We start from the raw sequence: 23,733 nt of genomic DNA, 5'->3' as shown, positions 1-23,733 counted from the left end.
CCCCCCCCCCCCCCCCCCCCCCCCCCCCGCCAAGCCTAGCGGGACCGTCCAAACCGGTGTGTCGCGCAGGGGTGACTCCGGGTTCTGGGGGCCTTCTCCGAGTGAAGGCGCAAAGAGGGGAGGAAACACACGGAGCCGGTGTCTTTCTTTCTGATTTAATTCCATCCAGTGCCCCCCTCCCCCGTAGCACCTGGGGGGGCCGTGGAATACCCGATCGAGTCCGTAAAAAGTCACAGTTTGAAGGGGATGGGAGGAGCAGTCTGGGCATGGGTCCGACACCTATACAGCTGACTGCTCCTCGGGTTCGGCGTTCTCGGCCAGGTGCAGCTTCTGTCTGTGCCAGTCAGTCAAGGATTGCGATGCTTTGGACCCCAGTCTTTCCAGCCCTGTCTGCCCATCCTGCATTGGCTTAGTTTTCCGAACCGCACAAAGGGGCGGGGCCGGAGGACTCGGGTGATTCGTGGTCCAGGTGGCAGTCCACACCCGCCCTTCTTGCTAGATGGCTTACTCCCTTCTCTTTGGGTCTAGATCGTGCAGGTCCGTGCACTCGCACTATTTCTGGCTGAGACTAACTGGGGAGATAATCTAAATCAGTGAAAATAATTATTCAATGTCAAAAGAGTAGGAAGACAGCAGACAAGCTTTGCCATGGATTGGGGTGAGCTGAAGTACTGGCAAAGATTCTCTTTTAAAGATTTTATTTTGGGGGCGCCTGGGTGGCTCAGTCAGTGAAGGGTGGGACTCTTGATTTCTGCTCAGGTCATGATCTCAGGGTTGTGAGATGGAGCCCTGCAGGGAGCTCTGCCCTGGGCATGGAGCTTGCTTAAGATTCTCTCCCTCTCCCTCTGCTCACCCCTCTAACTCTCTTTGAAAATTTTCTTTCGGGGCACCTGGGTGGCTCAGTGGGTTAAAGCCTCTGCCTTCGACTCAGGTCATGATCCCAGGGTCCTGGGATCGAGCCCCGCATCCGGCTCTCTGCTCAGCGGGGAGTCTGCTTGCCCCGTCTCTCTGCCTGCCTCTCTGCCTACTTGTGATCTCTCTTTCTGTCAAATGAATAAAATCTTAAAAAAAATTTTTTTTCACTAGTGTAACTAAAAAGGTTTTATTTTAAAGTAATCCCTGCACCCAACATGGGGATCGAATTCACAGCGCTAGAGATCAAGAGTCTGAAGCTCTACAGACTAAGACCGCCAGGGGCCTCGCTTGCAAGGATCTTCATAAGTAGATAAATCACATTCCCTATAACTATCTTTCTCCTGATAGTTGGGATAAGTCTGCGTGGGAGGCAGCTTGTGGCTAATTCTGCTTCGGTAGGACAGGAAGGGGGAGATGTTGGTTTTAGTGTAAATACTCCTAGAGGGTGGTGGGGACAAGGAAACTGATTTTATCTATGGGAGGTGTGACACACACACACACACACACACACACACACACACACACAGCAGGGTCCCCCTGGAAAGGATACATAGAATTACTAAGATCTTCCAGCTGTCAACAGAGAGGAAAGGAGGTTTCTGTCAGGAGATGCGCCAGGCCAAACCTCAGATGCTCTGTGAGGCATCTTCTGGTGGGGGTTGGTGCTCCATGCACCCCCAGTTTTTCACCCAGGGGCCAGGAATAGCCTTAGGATCATGTACCTCCCCCACCCTCTCGTGTCCCCAGGAACAGAAGCCCCCAGCCCTGACCCACATTGCTAAGCAGCTGGTCCAGGTTGCGGTCAGCCATCGTCTTCTTCTGCTCCTCAGGCAGCCCCTCAGTGACCCCGTCCTCTTCCTCCTCCTCCTCCTCCTCCTCCCCACACACGTCCAGGCTGAAGTGCAACCGGGCCAGCTTCTCCTGCATCTCCCGCACGTGCTCCAGCTGCTCAAAGGAGCATTCCTTCCCTGGACAACACCTGTCTGAGCCCTGGGAGTAGCTTGGGACCCTGGCCCCAGCTACGGCCCAGGGGCCAGGCCCTCCAGCCCCACCCACACACCCTCTCAGTCCAGCCCCTGGGACTCACCAAAGGCCTGCAGCCGGCCTGAGTGAAAATCATTGAGCAGGTTCAGCAGTCCCCCCTCCATCTCATAGACGTCGGTCACCTCGGTCAGAAAGGAGTGCTGCAGGGGCGTGCCTGCAGAGCCGCCCCCACTTCCGGCCAGCACGGGGCGACATTTCTCCTTGCCTACCCTGGGTGGGGTGGGCATGACCAAGGTCACAGGGTGGGGGCGGCCAGGTACCAAAGGTTTTCATGCCATCGGACTATGCACTAATTCACCTTCCTATCTACTCCCAAACAGAAATGGATGTCTGCTCTTCTGGCCCTGCCCTGGGCGCCAGGACTGGGAAGTGGGTGAGGAGGGGTAGGGAGAAGAGTCAAAGGAAGTCTTTTTCTTCAGGTGACACTCAGCCAGAACTGGGGCTGGAGGGGGGCTTTGGGGCTTCTGTCCGAGCCCTGCACTCATTCCTCCCATGACCCTGGGGGAATCACTCATCCTCCCTGGGGACAGTTACTCCTTATTGCCATGACAGCCATCTTACCTCTCCCCAAAATATCTTTCCGCTCCTCTTCTATTTCAAAACGGTTTTGAATTTTCCACTGTCCCCAGGATAACCCTGAAGGACCTTTCTCAGCCTGCCCCCCCCTTTCCTGTTGCATTTTCTACTGGTCTTGCTCCAGCCCTGGGCTTCAGCGACACCCCCTGCAGCCGTCCCTAGACGGATCTGTCCGGCAGATAGTGTGCAAAGCCACAGGGAGGCACAGTCATGGGAGAAAGAACACCTTGTGTTTCGTGGGAAATAAACATGGAGACCTTGTACGGTAGAATGCAGATCCCCATTTAGAAAAATTAAGCAAAAATTCGGATTGTACATCTGGGTCTCCCTTTACCATCTCCTGCTCCATGACACTCCAGGGCAACAACCACCTGTGGTTCTGGGAACCTCCCAGGCAATATTTTTCTTCCGTACTTCTGTCAGGCAATTTCATCAGCTTAGACATTCTCTCTCTCTATCTATCTATCTCTATCTCCAGTGCCCTACAGCCTCTCTTTCTGGCATCGCTCACTGCCTGTTCTGAGGAGATCCCAGTCACCCATCTGGCCTTTCCCCTACACCTGAGGACAGAGACTGGGGCCGAGGCATCTCTGAGTTTTCTCTCAGCGGCCCGTGGGGGCAGCCCCGGGGAAGGCATCAACTGTTGCTAAGGCTAAGTCTTAGGCTAAGGCTGTCTTTACCTTCCCACAGGGCTCAGCCCAGAGTTGGGGTCCCTCCCTCCTTGCCCTGCTTTCCTTCTGTACCCACCTCTTGAACTTGGCCCGCTGCTTGGGGGACGGCAGATGAGGGAGTCCCAGGGCCAAGGAGCCGCTGTGGCTGGTGGGCACGGGGACCCTTCGTAATGTGCCAGGGGCCTGGGCTGGCTGGGTCAGGCAGGGCTTGGGACTCCTTTTCTTCTTCTTGTCCTCCATTGGATCCCGGCTGGACCTCAGGTCCCACTGAGATAGTGAGAGGCAAAGCCATCACTTCACCCGGCCACCCCTGAGGCTGCAAAGGAAGGGCCCTGGGACCTTCCCACCTTCCCCTCATAACTGCCAGGGTCTTGGTCCTCTCCTTTGTCCAGGATGGGCAGGGCCCGGATGCCAGTGCCTTCCTGCTAGGGTCTTGGATTTGTATTTGAAGGAGCTTCCAGGGCCCACCCCAGGTCCCCCACCTGCCCTCCAGCCCTGGCCTGAAAACCTGGCCCCTGCCTGGAAGGGCTGGACCAGACACAATTGTCCTGCTGCTGCTGGGATTTCCTGTCCCAGGAGCTGTCGGGGCGGAGCTGGCAGGGGAAACGGAGAGGGAGGCAGAGTGGATGTGAGCCGGCAGGAGGCCAGTGGACGATTAGGGGTGTCTTAACTAGGTTCTCTTGTGTTTAATCAGCTGTCCAGGCAGATGCTGACAAATCCCATCGGCAAGGGAAGTGACAGAGGTGTGGGTGGGGGCGCCTGGGAAGACTTCAGGGTCAGGCCTTCACCACCAGGGGATGGGTGATGGGGCTCACTGTGGGTACCCTGCCACTCAGACGCCAGCATCCCTCCTCTTCCGCCCACCCCAATCTCAAACATCAGGCAGTTCCCAGAAGTTCTCTGGGATGGGCTTCCCACCTCTTCCCCCTCCCTGGTCAGAAAGGCCCCGCTCCGCTTCAGCTGCAGCCGGAGGTGGGGGGCTGGGTGGTCTGGCAGCTGGCTGCCTCGGCCTCCAACAATGGCTGCGCCTGTGGCTGGCACTGCTCAGCCTCCAGGCCAGCTCCACCCCCAAGCCTCAGGTCGGCTGAGGTCCTCCTGGAGGAGGCCCTTCCAAGGGCTTTCCCAAGCTGTTTGCTCCAGGCTGCCGCCACCAAGCCTCGGTCTGTGCTCTGGGATGGTGGGGCCACTGGGGGCAAACTGGCACCTGGCTGGCCGGCCCCAGGGGGGTGTGGTGGAGGGGAGACCAGAGCACGTCCTCTGTCTTGCATTGCAGTGGCTTGGCCCAATTAGGGACTTGATAGAAGAAATGGAGCAGGAGCCCCTGTTCCCCAGGAATGGCTGGGGGCCGCCTGGGATCTATTTCCCAAGCTCAGTCTTCAAAACCGCGTGCCAAATGGATCACTCAACTGGGAAGCCAAGATCCGAAACGCAGCCTCAGACCTGGGACGTTCCGCACCCCCGACACACACCCTGGAAGGGGGCAACTGACCTGGAGGTGTGGGGTCTGGAGTGGGGTTTCCGTGCCGTTCCCTCCGCCCTCAGCAATCTCCTCCTAGGGAACTGAGCAGATGGATGTAGAGCTAGCAGGAGGTAATTTGCATTTAAAGAGAAAGTGACCTTCTTTAGCCGTTGGGATATGGAAGATGGGAGGAACCTACGACAGTTACTAGGCTGTCGCTCTCACTTGACGTTACCTTCCCAGCTGAGCTAAAGTGACTAACGTTGGTTGTGTGATGGCAATCTAAAAACCTCACTTTCCCATCAGTCTGGGGAGAAGCTACAGTCCCTTACAAAATGGTGGTGGTTTTGTCAGAAGGCCAGGGTGGGGAGATAGGGATGCGCGGCAGAAAATGTAAATAAGCATGTAAGATATATATAAGCATATTATATATATATATATATATATATATATATATATATATATATATATATGCCAGCAGCAGCAGGAAGAAACTGCAAGAGAAGACAACCGTCTATTGAGTCGAGATCCCCTATTAAGCACTTTATGTACATTTAATCCTCATAACAATCCTGCAGAACATACTGTCATCATCCCATTTGCTGAAAGTAAACTATATTTTGAGGGTAATATCACTCATCCCACGATATCCAGACACCGGTAAGCAGTGGGGGCTATGTTCAGCTCCTGAGGGAGCGATGGGACCAAGCCTCCTCCCTCCCCACGCCCAGGTCGAAGAGACACGTGTGGGGAGCATCAGGTCAGAGGGACATCAGTGCGATTACCTGGTGCTTGACCCCGGCCCCCAGGAGGGAAACCTGAGTGCCACATGGAGACTGACCCAGCACTGCCCATGCTGCCCGGGAGGTCAGATCAACGGAGCAGCTATTTAAAGACCTGGCAGAGGCTCCTAGCTCCGGTCCCCAGAGAACCATCTGATGCAACAGGGGACAGGCTTATCCTTGGCCGGGGTGCCCTGCAGTTTCAAATAGTTGCCCCAGGGCAACGTGCGCAGCACCTTGGACCCCTTTTCCTCCCATGGGCAAGAGCAGCTTCCCGGTACCTGGGCCTCCGGATAAGTTAGGGAGTGATGGGCTGTTTCCACAGGCACCCACGCAGGAATCTTTCCCAGGTGCTTCCAACACCCAGGCTGTTTCTGAAGGGAAGGCATTAATTCAGGACTTTTTCAATAATCAGGGGCTGGAAGGAGGGGTCTGCAAAGGCAGAGAGGACAACCTGTAAGCTGCTCTCTTCCAGTGCCTAGAGGGCCACCAGGGCTCTTCCAGGAAAGTGGTGGTGGGTGCAGGAGCCCCCCTAGGGTGAAGCTATCCTCAGAGATGCATGGCTTGGGAGTTTCAAGAGTTGGGGTGGCCTCCCTGGACTCCTTCCAAAGGATCTTTGACTGGGGTCAGCCCTGAAAGGTATCAACCTGTTTAGACCCTGATCAGAAGGAGCAGAGGCTCCAAGGAGACCATCACAGCCAGTGTAAACACAGCTGCTTGTGGACGCCTGGAGGGAAGGGCCCTTTACTTGTCTCTGCTGTTTGTTGGGCACTCATGTATCATCTTTTGTGCCAGGCCAACCCAGGCTCCAGAAAGAATAGGGTGCTGGTGCAGGAGCCCCAACTTTTGCACCTAGGCTTGGCAGGGTGAGCAGGAATGTCTAAAAAATCAGCCCATTCTTCAGAATTGCATGCAGAAAGTGGTCTTCTCAAGGAAGGTACAAAATCAAAGGAATTCACAGGTAGGACAATGCCAAAGGGTGCTTCCCATGGCAGACAGCCCTGAACAGCAGTGATCCAGGCATCTAATTTTGGGCCTCAATTAGCCTATGTCTAGGTTTCTGGTCTCCTTACCTTATACTTCCTCACAGATCTTCCTAATACTCTATTTGAACACCTTCAGTGGTTCCCCCTGTCCTTTGATCTAGCCCAGGTTCCTTAACCTGGCACATGGACTCCTGGTGCCCTCCTCCCCCTACCTCCTGTGCACCTGCATTTCTAGGTGAACTACTTTGCTACTAAATCAAGTTGTCAAACTTGCTCTTTGGGTCATAAGGCCCTTCCAGGTGTCCACCCCTAGCTCCTTGCTGAAGGAGACAGGGCTTCCTTCATGGTTCCACAGCACCACTGCTGTTTCTTTATCTAGAAGTATCTTCTGGGGGGCTCAGATGGTTAAGTGTCTGCCTTCAGCTCATGCCATGATCCTGGGGTCCTGGGATGGAGTCCCACATCGGACTCCTTGCTTGGCAGGAAGCCTGCTTCTCCCTCTGCCTACAGGTCCCCTTGCTTGTGCTGACAAATAAAATCTTAAAATTGGGGTGCCTGGGTGCCTCAGTGGGTTAAAGCCTCTGCCTTCGCCTCAGGTCATGACCCCAGGACCCTGGGATCAAGCCCCACATTGGGATCTCTGCTCCTCGGAGAGCCTGCTTTCTCCTCTCTCTGCCTACTTGTGATCTCTGTCAAATTAAATAAAGTCTTTAAATATTAACAATGATAAAAAAATAAAAGTATCTTTCTCCAGGGCACCTGCTGGCTCAGTCAGTAGAGCATGTGAATGTTTGATCTAGGTATAAATTCAAGCCCCACATTGGGTGCAGAGAATGAGACACGCAGGCACCCCACAGAGATCACTTAAAAAAATAAAAAAAGTATCTTTCTTTATCACTAGCCTGACCCTTCACGGGGCAGGGCCAACTTTTCATTGAATGAAAGAAATCTGATGCTTCTATGTATATGAGCATAATGCCAACTTTGCCAAGGGCTCTGCTCAGGCAGTTCCAATGAATTGGTGTGACTTGGCAGCTGGGGGGGGGGGCACTCTGGAAGATGCCTGATACAGCACGGCCAAAAGCACCGGAGCGGATCCAGATGAGTCAGTGATGGCCAGATGGATCCAGAAGCACCAAATGACCACAGAGGTCAGGACAGAAACCAGTAAGGCAACAGACTCTTTATTTAATGTGGTTTAAAATACATCAAAATCAAGTCCCTGGCTGTTTGTTGTGAATACCAAAAAGAGACCAAAAAAAAAAAAAAAAAAAAAAAAAAAAAAAAAAAAAAGCTGTCAGCACAGCTTTAAAACAAACCTGGGTGGCCAGGTTGGGCCATATGGGAAGCAGTTACAGGGACAGAAGGCAGCACCCCTCCCCCAGGCAGGTGCCTGGCTGTCCCTGGGGTGACCGCCTCTGTGCTGCTCAGCTGGGGGGGCTGGGGCAGCAGCTGGAGTCAGCTCAGCAGGCTTTGGCCCTCCCCCCCAGCCACTAGGGCAGTTCCACTGGCCTCTGGGTCAGCCCTCAGCAGGGCCACTGTGATGGGAGCGGTGGAGTGGAAATCACTATCTTCACAGACAGAACATTCTCTTACAGAAAGTGCCTGAGCTCAGCCCATAGTCCAAAAACCTCATGGAAAACAAAATTAAAACGAAGTGCGGCCGATACCTCTCAAGAATCTGGTGTATGTGAGGCTCTCAGCTGGGCAAGGTCCAGAACACAAATTACAGTCAGCAGGGCCAAGGGCTCTGGGCGGTGAGCCTCACCAGCAATGGTCCCCTGGAAGAAGCGCGAGCAATCTTAAGAATCCAACACAGCTCTTGGTCCTAAAACTGAGGTCATGTGCATGGGACCTGCCCTGGAAAGGAAGGCATTGGCCTTCATCCAGTTAGGCCACCTTCCCTGCATGGGGCCCAAGCTCATGGCTGGCGAGGGCAGCGCCCAGGCACCTGGGCGGACTTTGGAAAGCAGAACAAGCAGAGCAGCTGTAGTGATTAGTGTGTTTTGGTCAATGGAGAGAAGAGGGACAGAAAGAGGGAAAATGGGATCCTCATCCGTAGGCTGACCCGGACACCTAAACATGGCTGGAGCTAAAAGCAAAGGTTCTACTTGCCCAGGGCGTGGATACGGGATCCAGGAAGCCTGGCTGGGCCACCTTGCTCACTACAGCCCCACAGTAACTAGACCGGTTCTCTGGGGGTGGCTGTGCCGTACAGCTGGGACCCCCCCCCCACCGCCACACTGGGCTCCCACAGCCAGCCCCTCAACCCCATGGGCTCTATGAGGTAGCTGAAGCAAGGCAATCGCACGGGCTACACTGCAGGACTCCTGCTCTTTCAGCCAGACAGGCAGAAGCTTGCTCTTCCCTGCGCTTCCAGAGCCCAGCAAACCCTGCACGGGGCTGGCAGTTCTTGTGTGTCTCAGACTGACACGGGGCTGGGAGGGTGGGGCGAGGAAGGCCTTACTGGGCAAGGAAAAGGCAGGTCCAGGGACCACTCCAGAGGGCAAGATCTTAGGGAAACACTTCTCCACAGGAGAGCAGGATATACCAGGGACTAGCGGGAAATACTCAGAGGCCAATCGATGGTAGCTGCCATGGGGGCAGCGGAACAATGGTGTGCCATGGTGTGCCGTTCATTTGCCATCTCTGGTCTAAGTTGTAACATGTTTCAGGAGCCCTTTGCACTCTTCGTGAACCTGTTTATGGGAGGGACAGAAGTGAAAGGCATGGAGAGCCAGCTGGGAATTGAAGATGAAGGGACCTGCAGGACACTGAACTAGCTTCAAGGAAATTCAGCAAGAAACAAAAGCTCCCCCATGTTGTGCCTCCTGGTCCGTGGCTCCCTCAGCTACACTGAAGCCAAGGCCCAGGTAGAGGTGGGGTGTAGTACCTCAAGCCCAGCTGAGCCCAGCTTCCCAACCCATGCCTCCTTCTGTTGTTCCAGAAAACTCTTCCGTACAGACTGGTGAATACCCCGGCAAGTATGCAACCAGTAGAACCTTCAGGCCAAAGTACCAAGTACTGGGGTGTGAGGGGGCCACCAGACGCAAACATGTCAGCCATTCTGTGGATTTCTGAGGCTCATCAATCGTCAAGTCTCACACTGTCCCTCAAGGTGTCAGACAAGAGCTGGGGGCTCCCACACATGAAGTGAGATGTCAAGGCCATACTTCAGCTTATTCCTTAGGCAATGGAACCAGGGCAAATCTCAAGGATTGCACATTAAAGGTGGGGTCAGAAGCGGAAACAGAGTCCTAAAAGCCAAAGGGACAGTTGGGCACAGGGCCCAGCAACTGCTGCATGGAGACAGCGGTGATGGGCATCAGCAATGGCCTCCCAGGACTGAAACACACAGGCAAGCTTGTGGTAAAACCACCAGAGGCCCTTCCCTTCCTCCTAACCGCAATCCGATTTCACCAGACAGGAAAGCTCAGCACCAACGTGGCAAAGACCAGGTGGGGCGGTGAGGCTAGGGTGCACTGGAAGCCAACTGTGCCAGCAACCCTCCTCCTTCCTCAGATAAATACACACACTGTCATGTGCAAAACAAACAAAAAACACAAAAAAACAGAAACCTTCAGAAAGCATCCTTTGGGTGGTCTCGTCATTTGTGCAGGCTAGAGAGGCACCTGTGAATGATAAGGCTACTGAGAAGCATTGCCGGCCTGGTCCTGGCACCACCTGAGGGCTCCCTAACCGTGTACCAGCCCACAGCCACTTTCTCCAGGTCCCCCATCCAGAGCAGGACAGCAGTTGGATCCCCAGCTCTGCGGGCCCTGCCCAGGGACCCCCTTCTCCAGGTTGAGAGAAGTAAAGGAGCCTCCAGGGCAGAGGCTCTAGGAGAGCCAGAGTTGCCCAAGCCCTGCTAATGGGGGAAACGCAGTCAAGGCCCAAGTGTGTCACTTGTCACAAGCCCTGAAGGGCAGAAGCGGGGGGGTAGTGTCTGAGCCTCAATCAGGCAGGGGAAGGCTCAAGTCACTTGTCCTGCCAGCTCACTGGGACAGCAGCTACAAATGGCAGCTCCTCTTTGAGACTCTTCAGCTCAGAGAAGAGCCAGTGACTTGACCCGTACACACCCCCACCTCCAGTGGAAGCCCATGTTCCGCAGAGAGAGAGGAATGTAGGAGGCCTTGCACATATGCCAAATGTATGTAAAACTGACCCACAGAATCCAAAACTGCAGAGTGTCAGATGTCAGCCAGGTCGGAGCACCCTGGGCCTCAGCACCGGACTGCTGAGCGATGGGAGCCCTGCCTGGGCTAGGCCTGGCTGGGCCGTTCGCTCCCCTCCCAGCACGCCCCCCGTGCCAGGTTTCCTAGGCGGTGGGGGAGGTGGGCTCCTGGGGCCCCACTTGGCCAGGTGTTTCTGTGCTCGCTGCTCCTGGGCAGCAAGGAGCTTCTGAGACCCTTGGGGAGCTCGGTGACTGGGCCCCAGGACCCTCACAACCCTGCTCCCTGGAGGCAGTTGTGGCTTCTGGTCTTCGCTCAGGGCCGCTGTCAGGGAGGGAGCCCTGGCCACCAGCACTCAGGTCCTGTACCCTTTTGTTCAGGTCGTTGCGCTCTGTCTGCAGTGCCCGGCACAATTTCTCCAGCCGCTGGATTTTCACCTGTAGGCCCTCCAGCTCTTTGTCCCGGAGTGTTTTCTAGGGAAAGAAATGGGGCCAGAGTCATGTGGTAGAAAACATTCACACCTGAATGACACCAGGGGCAGATCAGAGCCCAAAGCTGGTCCCTTCCTAGAGAAACAGCCATGATGTGTGCCAAGGCCTGCTGCTGGCAGGGGGTGCTGCAGTGCAGAGAAGGGGTGGCTTGAAGACAACGTATTTCTCCATTTATCCACCAGATGACACAAAGTCCAACCTGGCTTTTGGAGCCTATTTCCTTATCTGTTAAAATGGGCTATGAGGGCACCTGGGTGCGTCAGTTGGTTAAGCATCCAACTCTTGATCTGGGCTCAGGTCAGGATCTCAGGGTTGCAAGATGGAGCCCGTCAGGTTCTGTGCTCAGCAAGGAGCCTGCCTGAGAGTCTCTCCTCTCCCCTCTGCTCACACATGTGCCTGCACACACTGTCTCTTTCTCTCAAATAAATAAATCTTTTTTTTTTTTAAGGTTTTATTTATTTGAGAGTGCATGCACGTGTGCACAAGGGTGGGGTGGGGGGAGAGGGACAGAGAGAAAAGCAAACACCCCGCTGAGTGGGGAGCTCAACTTGGGGCGATCCCAGGACCCTGAGACGATGACCTGAGCCGAAGTCAGATGTCAGATGCTTTACCAACTGAGCCACCCAGGTGCCCCTAGACAAATAAATCTTAAAAAAAAAAAAAAAAAAAAAGGGGGGGGGGGACTGCTGACATCAACTTCACAGATCTTGAGAAGGTTCAATGAACTGGCATTATGTAAGAAAGTCAGAAGGGTCTATCTAGTATATAGTAGCTACTCCAGCAATTAATGCCTTTCGTCTGTATCTCAGACCATGAAATCAAATTACCTAAGCTACTCTGCATATGAATGGTATGCATCACTGGTACCCCTTGGTTTTTTGGTTCTTGAATTTCCCATTTGTTCTCTTTGCTTCTACTGCAGACCTACCACTGGGCTCACCATCTCCCATGGGGCAATAGTTGGTGATGCCTTTGGACCTGGACAGATAAGACACGAGTCCCAGCTCCATCTCATGCCAGCTGCATGACTTACTGGTAGAATGTAGAGGGGAGGGCCCAACACTCAAAAACTGCAACCCCGTCCGCCACCTCTCCCCCCAGCTGCACAGCACACTCAGCCTACCTCCTCAGCCATCTCAAGCAGGGCCTTGTTGCTGCTCTCCCATCGAGACCGGTACATGGTAGTTTCTTTCTCCAGCTTCTTGATCTTCTTAGTCATCTGGGTTATGGGACAGACAGAAGGAAATGGTCAGGCGGCCAGACCATCTGTGTATCCAAGATGGGGAGCAGTCCTAAGGGGGCAAGGTATTACAGTGCCTCCGGTGCAACCGCAGGACATCGCAAGGTAGATGCCACCACCACCAACAGGGAATGACAAGGCTGCCCCTTCTCTAGGACAACGTGGAGGACGCATAGGTCAGTGATTCTTCCTTCAGAGGCGGGGTGAGGCTCTGATCCCTCCTTACAGGCCATCCTTGGTATCAATCACAGTTCGTGGAAACAGCTCCCTAGGAGGTACCCCAGGGGCGGGATCTTCCCCTGCAGCCACACCCAGCCCGGACACTGTTACCTTCTCCATCTCCTGTTTGAATGTGGTGAACACCTCACTGCTTTTGGAAAGAGTGTTCTGGAATTCCTCAAACTTCTCTGTGTACAGGGCCAGCTGGGTGAGGAAGAAGCCCAGAGATAAGATTAGGCCTCTCTGGAGGGCACTTCTGGTTAGCACAGTCAGACCCATCCATGGACTATTGAGATGCCATTTTTCTTTCTTTTTTTAAACAATTATATTTCTTTCACAAAGAGAGTGAGAGAGCACAAGCAGGGGAGTAGGAGGCAGAGGGAGAGGGAGAAGCAGGCTCCCTATTCAGCAGGGCGCCTGACTCGGGGCTCGATCCCAGGACCCTGGGATCATGACCTGGGCCAAAGGCAGACGCTTAACTGACTGAGCCACCCAGGCGCCCTAAATACCATTTTTCTTTAAAACAAAACAGTAACTATGTGTTTGGAAGGACAGAATCCAAAATGTTAAGCTTAGAAAGCAGGATTTGGGATGACTTATATTTTGCCTCTGTATGTGTTTTCAAACTTTTCTTCTAAAATTAAGTACAATTAATGTAATTAAAAACAGCCGTTCCATCCCTGCCTCCTCAAAAGCTGCACGACACTTGCAACTAGGAACAAAGTCCTTCAAGCTCACCTAGCCACCTGGTCACCACCACAGCAGCTGGGCGGGTCCAGAGAGAACAAAGGCTCAGCAAGGTCACACAGCAGTCAAGGTGGTCCTAGAATGAGGGTCCCCATTTCCCTCCCCCAGGATGGGTCCCAGCAAGCAGACCTCAGAGGCACAGGGTCAGGACCCACTCTGTCTCACCTGCTGCTTCAGGTGGGTCTCCTGCTGCTTCATCAGCTCGCACATCCTCTGGGACTCCACTGCCTCTTTGAGGAGCTATTTCCAAGACAGGACCCCAGATCCTGTCAGAAGCCCCTGAGGGGCTGTTTGGCCTTTTTTAGCCGTATGCCCCAGGACCCACTAAAGTGTCCTGCTCTCTGACTGAAGGAGCGCCCTGCTCTGGCCAGGAACCAACCCCTCCCTGACAAACCTATGAGCTGTGCCAGAACCCAACCCACCTATTCCCAGACGCCCCACCCTCAGGGCCCGAGCCTCACAAAATCCTTCTCCCGCTGGTGCCTCTCCTCTGCCTCCTTCAGCATCTCCTGGGCCTGCTGGAGCTTGGCGTCCACCAGCTGCTGCTGCAGGTCCTTGTGTTTGAAGACTTTGTCGATATGCTGCAGCAAAGCATGGTGGGAGGGCCACCTGTCAGCAGCTCCCTTTTGCAGGGAGGTCTGGGAGCTGCAGGGACGACCCATCTGCAGAGACCCAGGTCCCCTACCCAGCCTCCCATCTCATTCTGACATGCTGGACTCCGCGTGTTCCACAGCACGTGGGCCCCACGTCTCTGGAAGGTCCACTTCCCAACCTCACCTTGTTTCTCTCCAGTCAGTCCTGGGTGTGCCAAGGGATGAAATCGGCTCCCAGAAAGCCAAGTAATAAATACATTCAAACCTCCGACCCCAGTAGATCACTCTGCGGGACTAACAACCCTCACTTTTGGAGCCCAACTCCCTCGTAAATGGGAAGAAAGGACAAAAACGACACCTGCACCAACACAACAACTTAGCCCCATCGGCAAAGATCTGCCCCATCTAGAGACCAAGACTAGACGTGCGAATTTCAAGGCAGTCCTAACTGCTGGAGGGGCCCTGGGAGCCAGAAGGAATGGGGAGGAGGTGGTGGACTCAGGGTGGCTTCAAAGGTCAAAGCAGCCGAGAAAAGGCACGTGGAGACTTCACCTACATTCTGGATAGCAAAGGAAAGGTGGCCAGAGTGAGTGTTGGCCGGACGGGGCTCCTCACCTCCTCCCGCAGCTCGTACTGCTCGATCAGCTTCTTGAGCCTCTCCGCCAGCTCCATGTTCTCCTGGCGCAGCTTGGAGTTGCGTTCGTTGTGCTGTTCCATCTGCAGCTGAATGTCATTCAGCGTCACCTGGAAGTGTGAGGTCACCTCCTTGCGCTTCTCCTCTTCCTCCCGGGCCCGCTGCACGCCTTCTTCCTGGGCAGAGAAGTCAGCCCTGGCTTCATCACCTGCAGCTCCCCAGTCAGCCAGGGTCTGTACCGACAACCCTCCCTGCTCTCAGAGTGAGGAGCAGCCAGGTTCCAAGATGTCACGCAATACGGGCCCCCAACGGACCCGGTGTCTATCAGGGAGAGATTCTCTCCCTAGAAAGATGCAGACGTACGCTTAAGTGCCATTCTAGAGGAACCTGGATCGCCCCAAGCCCATTCGTTCAGACATCAGGTTAAGCAGTCTTGTTTCTGTGCTTTCATTTCTCACCTCTCCCCATCCACTCCCAACTAGTTAAAATCCAGTAGCGGCCAGGTCGGTAAGACTATGCAGAATTAGGCATGCAGACACTACTGGTGGGAAAGCAATGTGGCACAATCTATGAAAATTTACAACGTAAATTTCACTTCTGAGGTTTATCCTACAGGTACATTGTGTACACTGAGCCGGGGATATATAGGAGAACTTCCACTGTAGCTCTATGGATGCAGGAGTGTAAACTTAGAAACCACCCAGCAATTCCTTCACTAGGGCACTGATAAAATAAGGTATGTGAAATCAACGACGCTGTCAAACAGAATGAGACAGCCCTAACTAAACTGAGGGGAAAGACAGCTAGGCATTCTGGGAGTGAGAAGCCGGGACAGGATGTAAAACGATACACAGACGGTGGTTCCGTTTAGAGGACCCTGTGGAGAATCACGGACAGACACAGGTAAGTCTGTAGGCTGCACTTAACTCACGTGTAAGAAGGTGTATTTCTAGTGGTTTCTGCTGGACACTGGGATTGAGGAGGGTGGGCAACTGTCACTTTTGATCTGCTATACTTTCGTCACCTTTGAATCCCTCATACCTTGTTTATAGTAAAGTTGAAATTTGTCAAAGACCAACTAAAAATGAGCAAAATGCGTGGCAAAATACCATATATTTGTTGACCCAAATATGTAGAAAATAAAGGATCCAGAGGTCATAGCAGTGACTGGGAATTAACCAAACTGACCCCCACCCAGGAGAAGAGAAAAGACCCAGCATTCCAGACCAGGGCCGGGAGAGGAGCCACCCACCAGCTTTCTCAACAATGCGGAAGCCCTGCCTCCGGGGCTCCCTTTGCACCTCAGTCCTCACCTTACCTGAAACAAGTATGGGGCAAGTGGTAACAAGCAGCTGCCTCCAAGGTAGGGTGATCCTGGGGACATCTACATCTCTGCCAAAAGCCCACCAAAGAAAAGTGGAAGTCAAGGGAAGCCACGTGGCAGAAGCCAGCCCACCTTGAGGGAGCGGTTGTGGCGCTGCAGCTCACGACACAGGCTCTCCAACTTGCTGCGGGCCAGCACGGCCTTGCTGTGCTCCCCGCGCAGGTGGTCCTTCTCCTGCACCAGCTGGCTCTGCTTCTTCTGCAGCAGCTTCATCTGCTTCTGCGAGTTCCGATGCTCCTCCAGCTGAGGACGGGGAACTCGAGTAAGTGCTGCGCCGCGCTCTTCCTCAGGGACCCTTGCCCTCTCCCAACTCCAGCTGTCGACAGCCCCCACTGGACACTGTGCGGGTGCTTTACACACTTCTCTGATAACCCAAGGGCCCCAGTGCAAGGATACAGAAATGGGCACTTGGGACAAGCAGGGGTGCAGAGGCTGCAGGCCCCAGCTTCTCTGTGCTCTGACTCCAGAGACAAAGTTCGCAAGGCTCTCAACTCTTGGGACACTCATGCCCTACGAGGAGACCCCCTACCACCCCTTCTTGTACTCAACAGACCCCCATCACTCTTACTTGCTGCTCCAAGACTCAGCATCATTTCTCTCCTCAATGTGATTGCTGTTAACATTCTCGTCTTTTCATTACGGTTAGATCTTAAACTTCTCCTCAGACCCTGCCCTCTCCTCCAGATCAGCTACCGTCCCGCAAGCCCATTCAACATGGATACAGTGTTACTCAATGATGTAATGACAGCTCTTCCAGAGGCCACATTAAAAAGGTAGAAAGTAGATGAAATTGACACTAGTAAAATATTTACTTAATCTAATATCTGAATATTATAATATTCCATCTGAAATCCATGTAAAAACTTTTGAGTATTTTATTCTTTCCCTTTCCTTAGGTATCTGAAATCCCATGTGCACCCTAGGCTCAGAGCACATCCAAATCCAGACTACCCACATACATTGCAGCTGACTAGTGGTTACAAATATCCTGGACAGTCAGACCCAGATTTTGTCATTACCCAGAAGGACACACACCTCCATTATCTCATCCCAGGGCAGGACCACTATCAACTGTCATTCTCGCTCCTTCCCTCCAGTATCTGTGGTCCCAGAAAGTCTACCATATTGGACCTCCAGCCCAATGACCATCCTTTTGCTTTCCTTAAACTCTCTTTTAAATAATCACTGATCTTCTTACCTGTCTTAGATTTCTTACACCCTTAGCTCTCTTGCCCCTTATGCCCCTTTCTACCAACAAAACTCCAACCCTGATATACCAGCCTTATGATTCCTCTGACCAGCACTGAAGCAGACTTGCCTGAAGCATCTCACTTTAAGTTCATGACCACCCCTCTGGGGCAGACCCTTGTCTGCCACGTGGCCCAACTATATTCCTTATGTTATTCACACTCCTCTTCCAGAGAACTATTTCGTCCCTTGTCCTCCTCCACTTCAACTCTCCTCTCTCCCAGCAACAACTATCTTTCTCATTTCTCTGAGAATGGAAGCAACCAGAGGCACAGGGGCACAAGCTCCGCCTCTGCCCAACCACCTCCACCTGCAGTCACCAGGACCCAGCCGTGCTTCCTACCACAGCCCATCCTCCTGCTCAGGCCCCTACCTCATCATCTACTTAAGAATATCACTCTGGAGACTCAGCTCCTCCTCTCTTCATCAGTCTTTCCCTGGCTGGCTCATTCTGAAGGGGTGGTATCTTTTTCACATCCTGTCCTTTATTTAATCATTTATAATAACCCCATCAGGCAGGTATGATTTCCCCAATTTTACAAATGACAAAAATTCCCTATAGGAGAACTCCAGCTAATACATGTGAATGGAGTGAAAGAAGTTAAAAATAAGGGGCGCCTGGGTGGCTCAGTGGGTTAGAGCCTCTGCCTTCGGCTCAGGTCATGATCTCGGGGTCCTCGGATCGAGTCCCGCAACGGGCTCTTTGCTCTGCGGGGAGTCTGCTTCCCTCTCTCTCTGCCTGCCTCTCTGCCTACTTGTGATCTCTCTCTGTCAAATAAATAAATGAAATCTTAAAAAAAAAAAAAAAAAAAAAAAAGAACTTAAAAATAAGTAGTCAGGAAATGACCCTCAGTGGAGAAACACATTCATTCAAATTCTGATGGCAACCTGACAAGGGAGGAACCTGGCTGGTCCCACCTGAACCCAGTGGACAATCTTCCGTAACTAAAAGCGGGAGGAGCACACTGTATTTCTCCACAGAGTACCACTTACGAGAAGTTCTTATCAAAAGAGATGAACTTGGATTGGATCAAGTTTCTAGAACTAATTTCCACTTTATCCACAGGAATCAAGGAGGTAAAAGAATAAGTTCAATACCACAAGCGAGAAAGTGAGGCATCCTACAGGATAACTCATCTGCAGTAAGTCAATGTCATGAGAAAAAAGTTAGCAGTAAGATAAAGACTGTTTTGTTGGAGTAAAAGGAAAAAATGTTGTAAGGACCCAATGCATTAAAAGGACTTCCTCTAGACCCTGATGTGACCAAACTGACACTTTAAACAACCGGGGAGAGGTGTGTATTAGAGAGTATCACATGATCAGCACCAATCATAAGTATGAGGACGGCGCTGTGCATTTCCACGTTTTGGGGAGATGCACACTGAAGCACACAGGTGTGAGATGACGTGGTATCTGGGACTGGGGCCAGGAGCAGGGTTCTACCACTGGAATGTGAAGGGTCTCTTTTTATAGTTGGCCTGGAAGAGACCAGCTGGGACCTGACTCCCCAAGTGACAGACGGGGAAAAGGCTGAGAGAGAGGCTGAACAGTAAGTAAGCCACCCACCTGCCCCTGCACCCTCAACCCCATGCCAGGTGGCCTGCTGACTTTCCGAGGCAGGGCGGGTGCAAGGAGAAGGGGGAGAACTGACCAGTTCAGCATACTTCTTGCACAGAGCTGCCAGCTTCTCCTCTGGAGTGCTCAGCGTGTTCAATGTCTGCATCAGCAAGGTGATCTCCTTCCCTGCAAAGCACAGGGAGCAAAAGCATGTACCCCCTTCTCTGGGGAATCTCCCCAGGCCTCGGCCCCCACTCTTAGGCCCTGAGGCAGCCCTCCACCACTATACTTGATCTTGTTTGTTGAACTGGCTGTCATCCTGTCAAACCATGTGCTTCATGAGAGTGGCCACCAACTTGCTTCTGACTACTGCTGTGGCCCCAGTGCCGCCCAGTACTGTCCCTAGTGTCCACTGCAGAGGACGTGCTCAACAAACCCTTGACAGACAAATGACTCAGACTATGTGGACACTCCGTGGTGAACACTGGGGGTAGGTGAAAAAAACTGCCTGCTCTACCAGCTGGAGAAAAAAAGACATCCCATTGGCCAATTAAGTGCTACTGTGTCGATGCAAGGAAGGCCCTTCTGAAAGAGGACAGATGCAAAAAAGGAACAGGTCTCACTGGGAAGGACTAAACTCTTGTCAAGAGAGGCAGCCAAACAGTGAACTTTATTTATTTGTTCTCTCCCAAACACTTAACTTTAAAATGACTAAACCTTCCAATATTTGATCCCAAGATTAAGAAACAAAACAAAAAAACAAACACAAAACCCTCTTCCAATTAGAATGACCAGCAGAGGGTGCGGAAGTAACGACTAAGACATGGGTATAATATCACTTAACTTTGAATCTTTAACACTCACACCAGGGCTCTCCCCCACCCCCAATAACTTTCTCTATCTGTGCCTTAGTCAAGGGCTCTTCCTTCTGTCTCCCTGGAGGGCTGCTGTACATAGTACAGCACCAAGCTCCTCAAGTGTCAACCCCAAGAGGCTCGAAAGATCAGTGTGGAGATTGAAAGCACCAGCACACAGGCCAGATCCAACCCCACACGTAGGTCTGTTTGGCTCCTAGCATGTTAGTTGCCAACTGTTAAAAATCCAGAGAGATTTTATGTAACTCTGCATAAAAGAAAGAAAGGGGGAAAAAAAAAAGGCTGGCTACACTTAGCCTGTAGTGTTACATGCTATCAGCATGCTGGGACCAGATGGCAATCACCCCTTTGGATGAAGAAGGCCCCGTCTTGTCCATATAGGGTCCCCTGTCTAATCTGGCTTGAGTCTTCAACCCTGGTCTAGTCCAAATCTAACTGTAGAGAAGTGAAAACTAAGGACCAGAAAGGAGAAAGGTCTTTCCCAAGTTCACAGAGCAGGTTAAAAAAAGTGCTGGCTGACACAGGAGCCCACTTAGGCCCCCTGCTCTCCCATTTTTTCAAAGATGGATCAGGCTAGATTCCGGTTCCCGTCCACTCCCAAGGCCAGAAGCCGCCGTGCAGTGAACAACCTACGTTCTCCGAGCCCACAACCCTGGCTTGGACCAAACTAATGTGACCTGCTGCTCTGAAGAGTAGTTTCCTCTGAATCCTGGCAGAGCAGGTTAGCCCAAGGAATGTCAGGTCCAAACTCCCCTGCCTCACCAGCCTCGCCAGTAGCTGCCCTCTGCTCACCCAGACCCTTGGCTTTCTTCTTCTCCTGCGGCCTTCGGTGATCTCGGTCTCCAACCTCCTCACTTGCCCGGATCTCATCTGTGCCTGGCTCCCCCTTGGAGGTCTCCTTCTCACCATTGACTACCGGAGTCTCTGGCTCAGGCTCCCCATTTCGCGAAGCATAGGTCCGGGACTTGTCTGCATCTTCGGGCTCAGCAGGCTCACCCTGTGCCCCATCCTCACCTGGGCCCCCCTGATTGTTGTCCACACAGTATGTACTCAGAATGTCTTCCAACTGGCGGCTCAGCTCCTCAGAGACATCACGGAGAGCCCCAGACTGAGCAGTTTTGGCCTGTGCTCCTACAGCAGGGCAGGATGAGGGGCAGAAGGAGAAACAAGATGGTTATTCCATTGGCTGGGATTTTCTAGGCCCGAACTTACTCGTTCGGGTTAAATGCTGCCTACCTTCTTTAAGCCTCAGTTCATTCACCTATAAAAATGATATAATTATTTCCCACGACTGCCCACCACTTCTGTCGTGTGTGTGAAAGATATCAAGGAAATAAAACATCCAGCACATAGGGATGGCTTGTACCTGCAGTTCAACATCTAGCCCATCCCCTCCTCCTCCCCGCAAAAATCATTTCTGGCTATTAAAAAAGTTCCAGGAAAGCCTCTGATGTGAAGAGCAATTACCCACGGTGAATGAGGCTTTCTAACCTGGGCTGGCAAGTTGAGTGTCTCATTTGACTACCACCTCATTTAACCCGGTAAGAGCTTTCCTTCAAGACTTCCTTCCTGTGCTTAGAATGGGCGGCCCTATCAACACCCCCCACCCCGGGAAACGGGGATCGAGGGGTGGCACACACTCAGCGCGGTCCTCCTCTCATCCTACGGTTCCTCCTTCCTTGGTAAACAGCGGCAGAAGCCTCTAACTCCAGAAGCCACCCAGGCACACCGCAAACTCCTCCCCCTGCCCGCTGGAAAGCAGAGCTGGCACACACCCTCAGTCTTCCCGGGAGCCTGGCTGGAGGAACCTTCGGCTTCTGTGGCAGGAGCCGGCTGGCTGGGCCGCCCCTGGGTTCCCTCTGGTCCTGCTTCCGCTTGCCCCGGGTTGCTTTTTGGGTTGGAAGAGTTGCCCGACTGCTTGGCAGTCCCATTCTTTTTGTCTTGGTTCTTCATTGTGGTCCGCAACGCTAGGCTGGGAGCAGGTCCTATAGAGACACAAGCACACTCGCTATTTTCCGGACTTCGAAATTCTTCACAGCTTGGAGCCGAAATCCCAATACCGGGTGCACAGAGCTTCTCAGAACACACTGGCCGGCCTTCACCGGAGGGAGCCAACAACGGTTCCGTCTCTGGCCGGTCAGGGAAGAACGGCGCGCCCAGGCAGGTTTTCGGGCGCCGCTCCAGAAGCCGGGCAGGCAAGGCCTCCCTTTTCTCCAAGCCGCTTCCCGGCACTACAAGGCCCCCTCACCACAGGCAGAGCGCGGGATAGGCTCAGGGACGGAGACTGACGTGGCGAGACGCTCGACTCTCATCCCTCCCCCTGCCCCCAGGCCCCACGTGGGCCCCCCCACCTGCGCGCGCTGCCACCCACGCCCCGCGCGCCCTCCAGCCTCGCGCACCGCCCGCCCGCGCATGCGCACAGGCCCCAGCTCTGCCCCCCCATCCCCGGTCCCCCCCACCCCGGCCCGCGCCCTTGCGCGGAATCGCCGTGATTCTCTCCACTGGCCGAGAGCGTTCAGGCCCACAGACATTCTGATCACCTCGTCCGCCCACCCTTCGGGACACGCACCTCACCGCCGACCTCCCTACAGCTTCGCCCGCTCTGGCCTCGCACCGGAAACCCTGGGTAACCGCTGCCTGCCGAGCCGCCTGCTCCTGCTGCAGCCAATCAATAGCCGGCGCTCTCGCGGGGCTTGCTGGGAAAGATGAAGCGAAGGCGGCCTCTCAGGCGGGTGAGTTAGGAAAGCGGGGGAGGGAAAGGACTACACCTCCCGGCATGCATCGGGGCTGACACCCCCGCCCCCAACTCCCAAGGTGCAATAGAAAGGACTTTAGTTCTGAGAGCCGGATACCCACAGGAGGTCTGAAAGAAGGTAGTCATTCTGCACAAATGCTCGAGTTCATCTCGTTCCTATCATCCGTAACTTATGATTTGGGTCCAAAGCCCTGCGACTGGCTGTTCTCTCCTGCACGCCCCTACGTCTATGACTAGGAACTCTTGAGGACAAGGGATAGAATATTGGGCTGGGAATGAATTCCAGTCCTAGCCTCATTGCTAATTTGCTGTGTGACCGGGCATTCTTTTCTCTCCTCAGGCCTCATTTTCCGTATTCAGATGAAAACTTCATATCAATAGTAGTTCTTTGAGCACCAACAGTGGGCTTTCCCATCTACTAGCTTAACCCTCGTAACTGCTTATGAAGATTAGTACTATTTGTCATTCCCATTTGCATCTGAGGACACTTAAGTCAAAAGTTACTTGTCCCATCACTATTGAGTGGTAATGAGCAGGGATTCAAAACCAGGAAGTCTGGCATAGTACCCATTTTAACTCCTGGACTACCGTGCCTCATACCCAGAAGAAATGGTAATTTGGCTAAATTATTTACACCTCCCCCCCCCCCCATATTACCACCCTGAATCCTTCTTTGGAAGGGGCTGAGGGAGCTCTGCAAGAAGTTTGGCCTCAGCAGATTCCTGAGCTTTTTTTCTGACTGACCCACCCTCTACAGTCAAATTCCAAGTTGTACTGGGGCTAAAGACGGAAAACCCAAACTCTCTCCAAATGTGGTATCACAGTTCTTTACTCAGCTGCCTACGGATAATGGAATAATAGCCAACAACCCATGTGCCTGAAATTCAATGTGTAAATGGTTTGGCTTGTTTCCAGCCAATCCTGCCCATGCCCTCTTTTTTGTTCCCACTATACGTTTATTATTTTCAGGATTTCCCAGTTTTTTACAGGTGCTATTCCAGCTTCCAAAATGCCCTAACAAAAACAGTATTTCGAGGTCCAGCACAAAGGTCACTTCAGAGCCTTCCTAGTGCTCAGCAGTCTGTCCCAGTTCCCTAGGTCTGGATAGAGCTCTGCAACAGCATTAGTAATGAGATGTTGAAATCATTTGCTTACAAGTCAATGAACATTACAAGAACTATTGGCTAAATTGTAGTTCTAAAGCCTAGCATCAGTCCGGGGCAGTGAAGGAAATTGTGCAAATCGAGCACTTTTTCGGATCTCCTAAGGATGATCAGTATCTTCCCCAGTTAGACTTAAGGATAGTGCTCTTCCCCAACCCTTAGTCTGTTTACCAGGTAACCTTGAAAATCTGGTATTAAGAGTACAAAGATGGGACTCAAGCC

General features: G+C 52.9%; 2 protein-coding genes across 4 annotated transcripts; both read right to left on the bottom strand.

Annotated features, from left to right (window-relative positions):
- Positions 1–174: 174 nt before the first annotated feature.
- CCDC28B (coiled-coil domain containing 28B) lies at positions 175–4,820 on the bottom strand. The gene is made up of 6 exons (XM_032877073.1): positions 4,696–4,820; positions 3,283–3,473; positions 2,003–2,169; positions 1,690–1,883; positions 1,466–1,488; positions 175–334 (listed from the first exon to the last, which is right to left on the bottom strand). Exons 2-6 carry the CDS (start codon positions 3,444–3,446, stop codon positions 280–282), a joined length of 603 nt encoding a protein of 200 aa, XP_032732964.1. The 5' UTR covers positions 3,447–3,473; positions 4,696–4,820; the 3' UTR covers positions 175–279.
- Positions 4,821–9,594: 4,774 nt separating this feature from the next.
- TXLNA (taxilin alpha) lies at positions 9,595–22,272 on the bottom strand. Of its 3 annotated transcripts, none has more exons than XM_032877054.1 (11): positions 22,163–22,272; positions 21,369–21,578; positions 20,386–20,724; positions 18,813–18,904; positions 15,986–16,156; positions 14,511–14,705; positions 13,764–13,883; positions 13,468–13,542; positions 12,667–12,759; positions 12,220–12,315; positions 9,595–11,078 (listed from the first exon to the last, which is right to left on the bottom strand). In XM_032877054.1, the coding sequence occupies exons 2-11, from the start codon at positions 21,544–21,546 to the stop codon at positions 10,752–10,754; spliced, it is 1,686 nt and encodes a 561-aa protein (XP_032732945.1). In that variant the 5' UTR covers positions 21,547–21,578; positions 22,163–22,272; the 3' UTR covers positions 9,595–10,751. The 3 variants fall into 3 exon arrangements, with proteins under 3 accessions (XP_032732945.1, XP_032732943.1, XP_032732944.1); XM_032877052.1 differs by lacking the exon at positions 22,163–22,272 and adding an exon at positions 21,842–21,946; XM_032877053.1 differs by lacking the exons at positions 12,667–12,759; positions 22,163–22,272 and adding an exon at positions 21,842–21,947.
- Between the last annotated feature and the right edge of the window lie 1,461 nt (positions 22,273–23,733).

The sequence above is a fragment of the Lontra canadensis genome, unplaced genomic scaffold (genome assembly GCF_010015895.1).
Source record: "Lontra canadensis isolate GAN:19392208 unplaced genomic scaffold, GSC_riverotter_1.0 scaffold60, whole genome shotgun sequence".
NCBI lineage: Eukaryota > Metazoa > Chordata > Mammalia > Carnivora > Mustelidae > Lontra > Lontra canadensis.
Note: the sequence above shows the minus strand (reverse complement) of the source record. Positions and strands in the feature narration are given on the sequence as shown.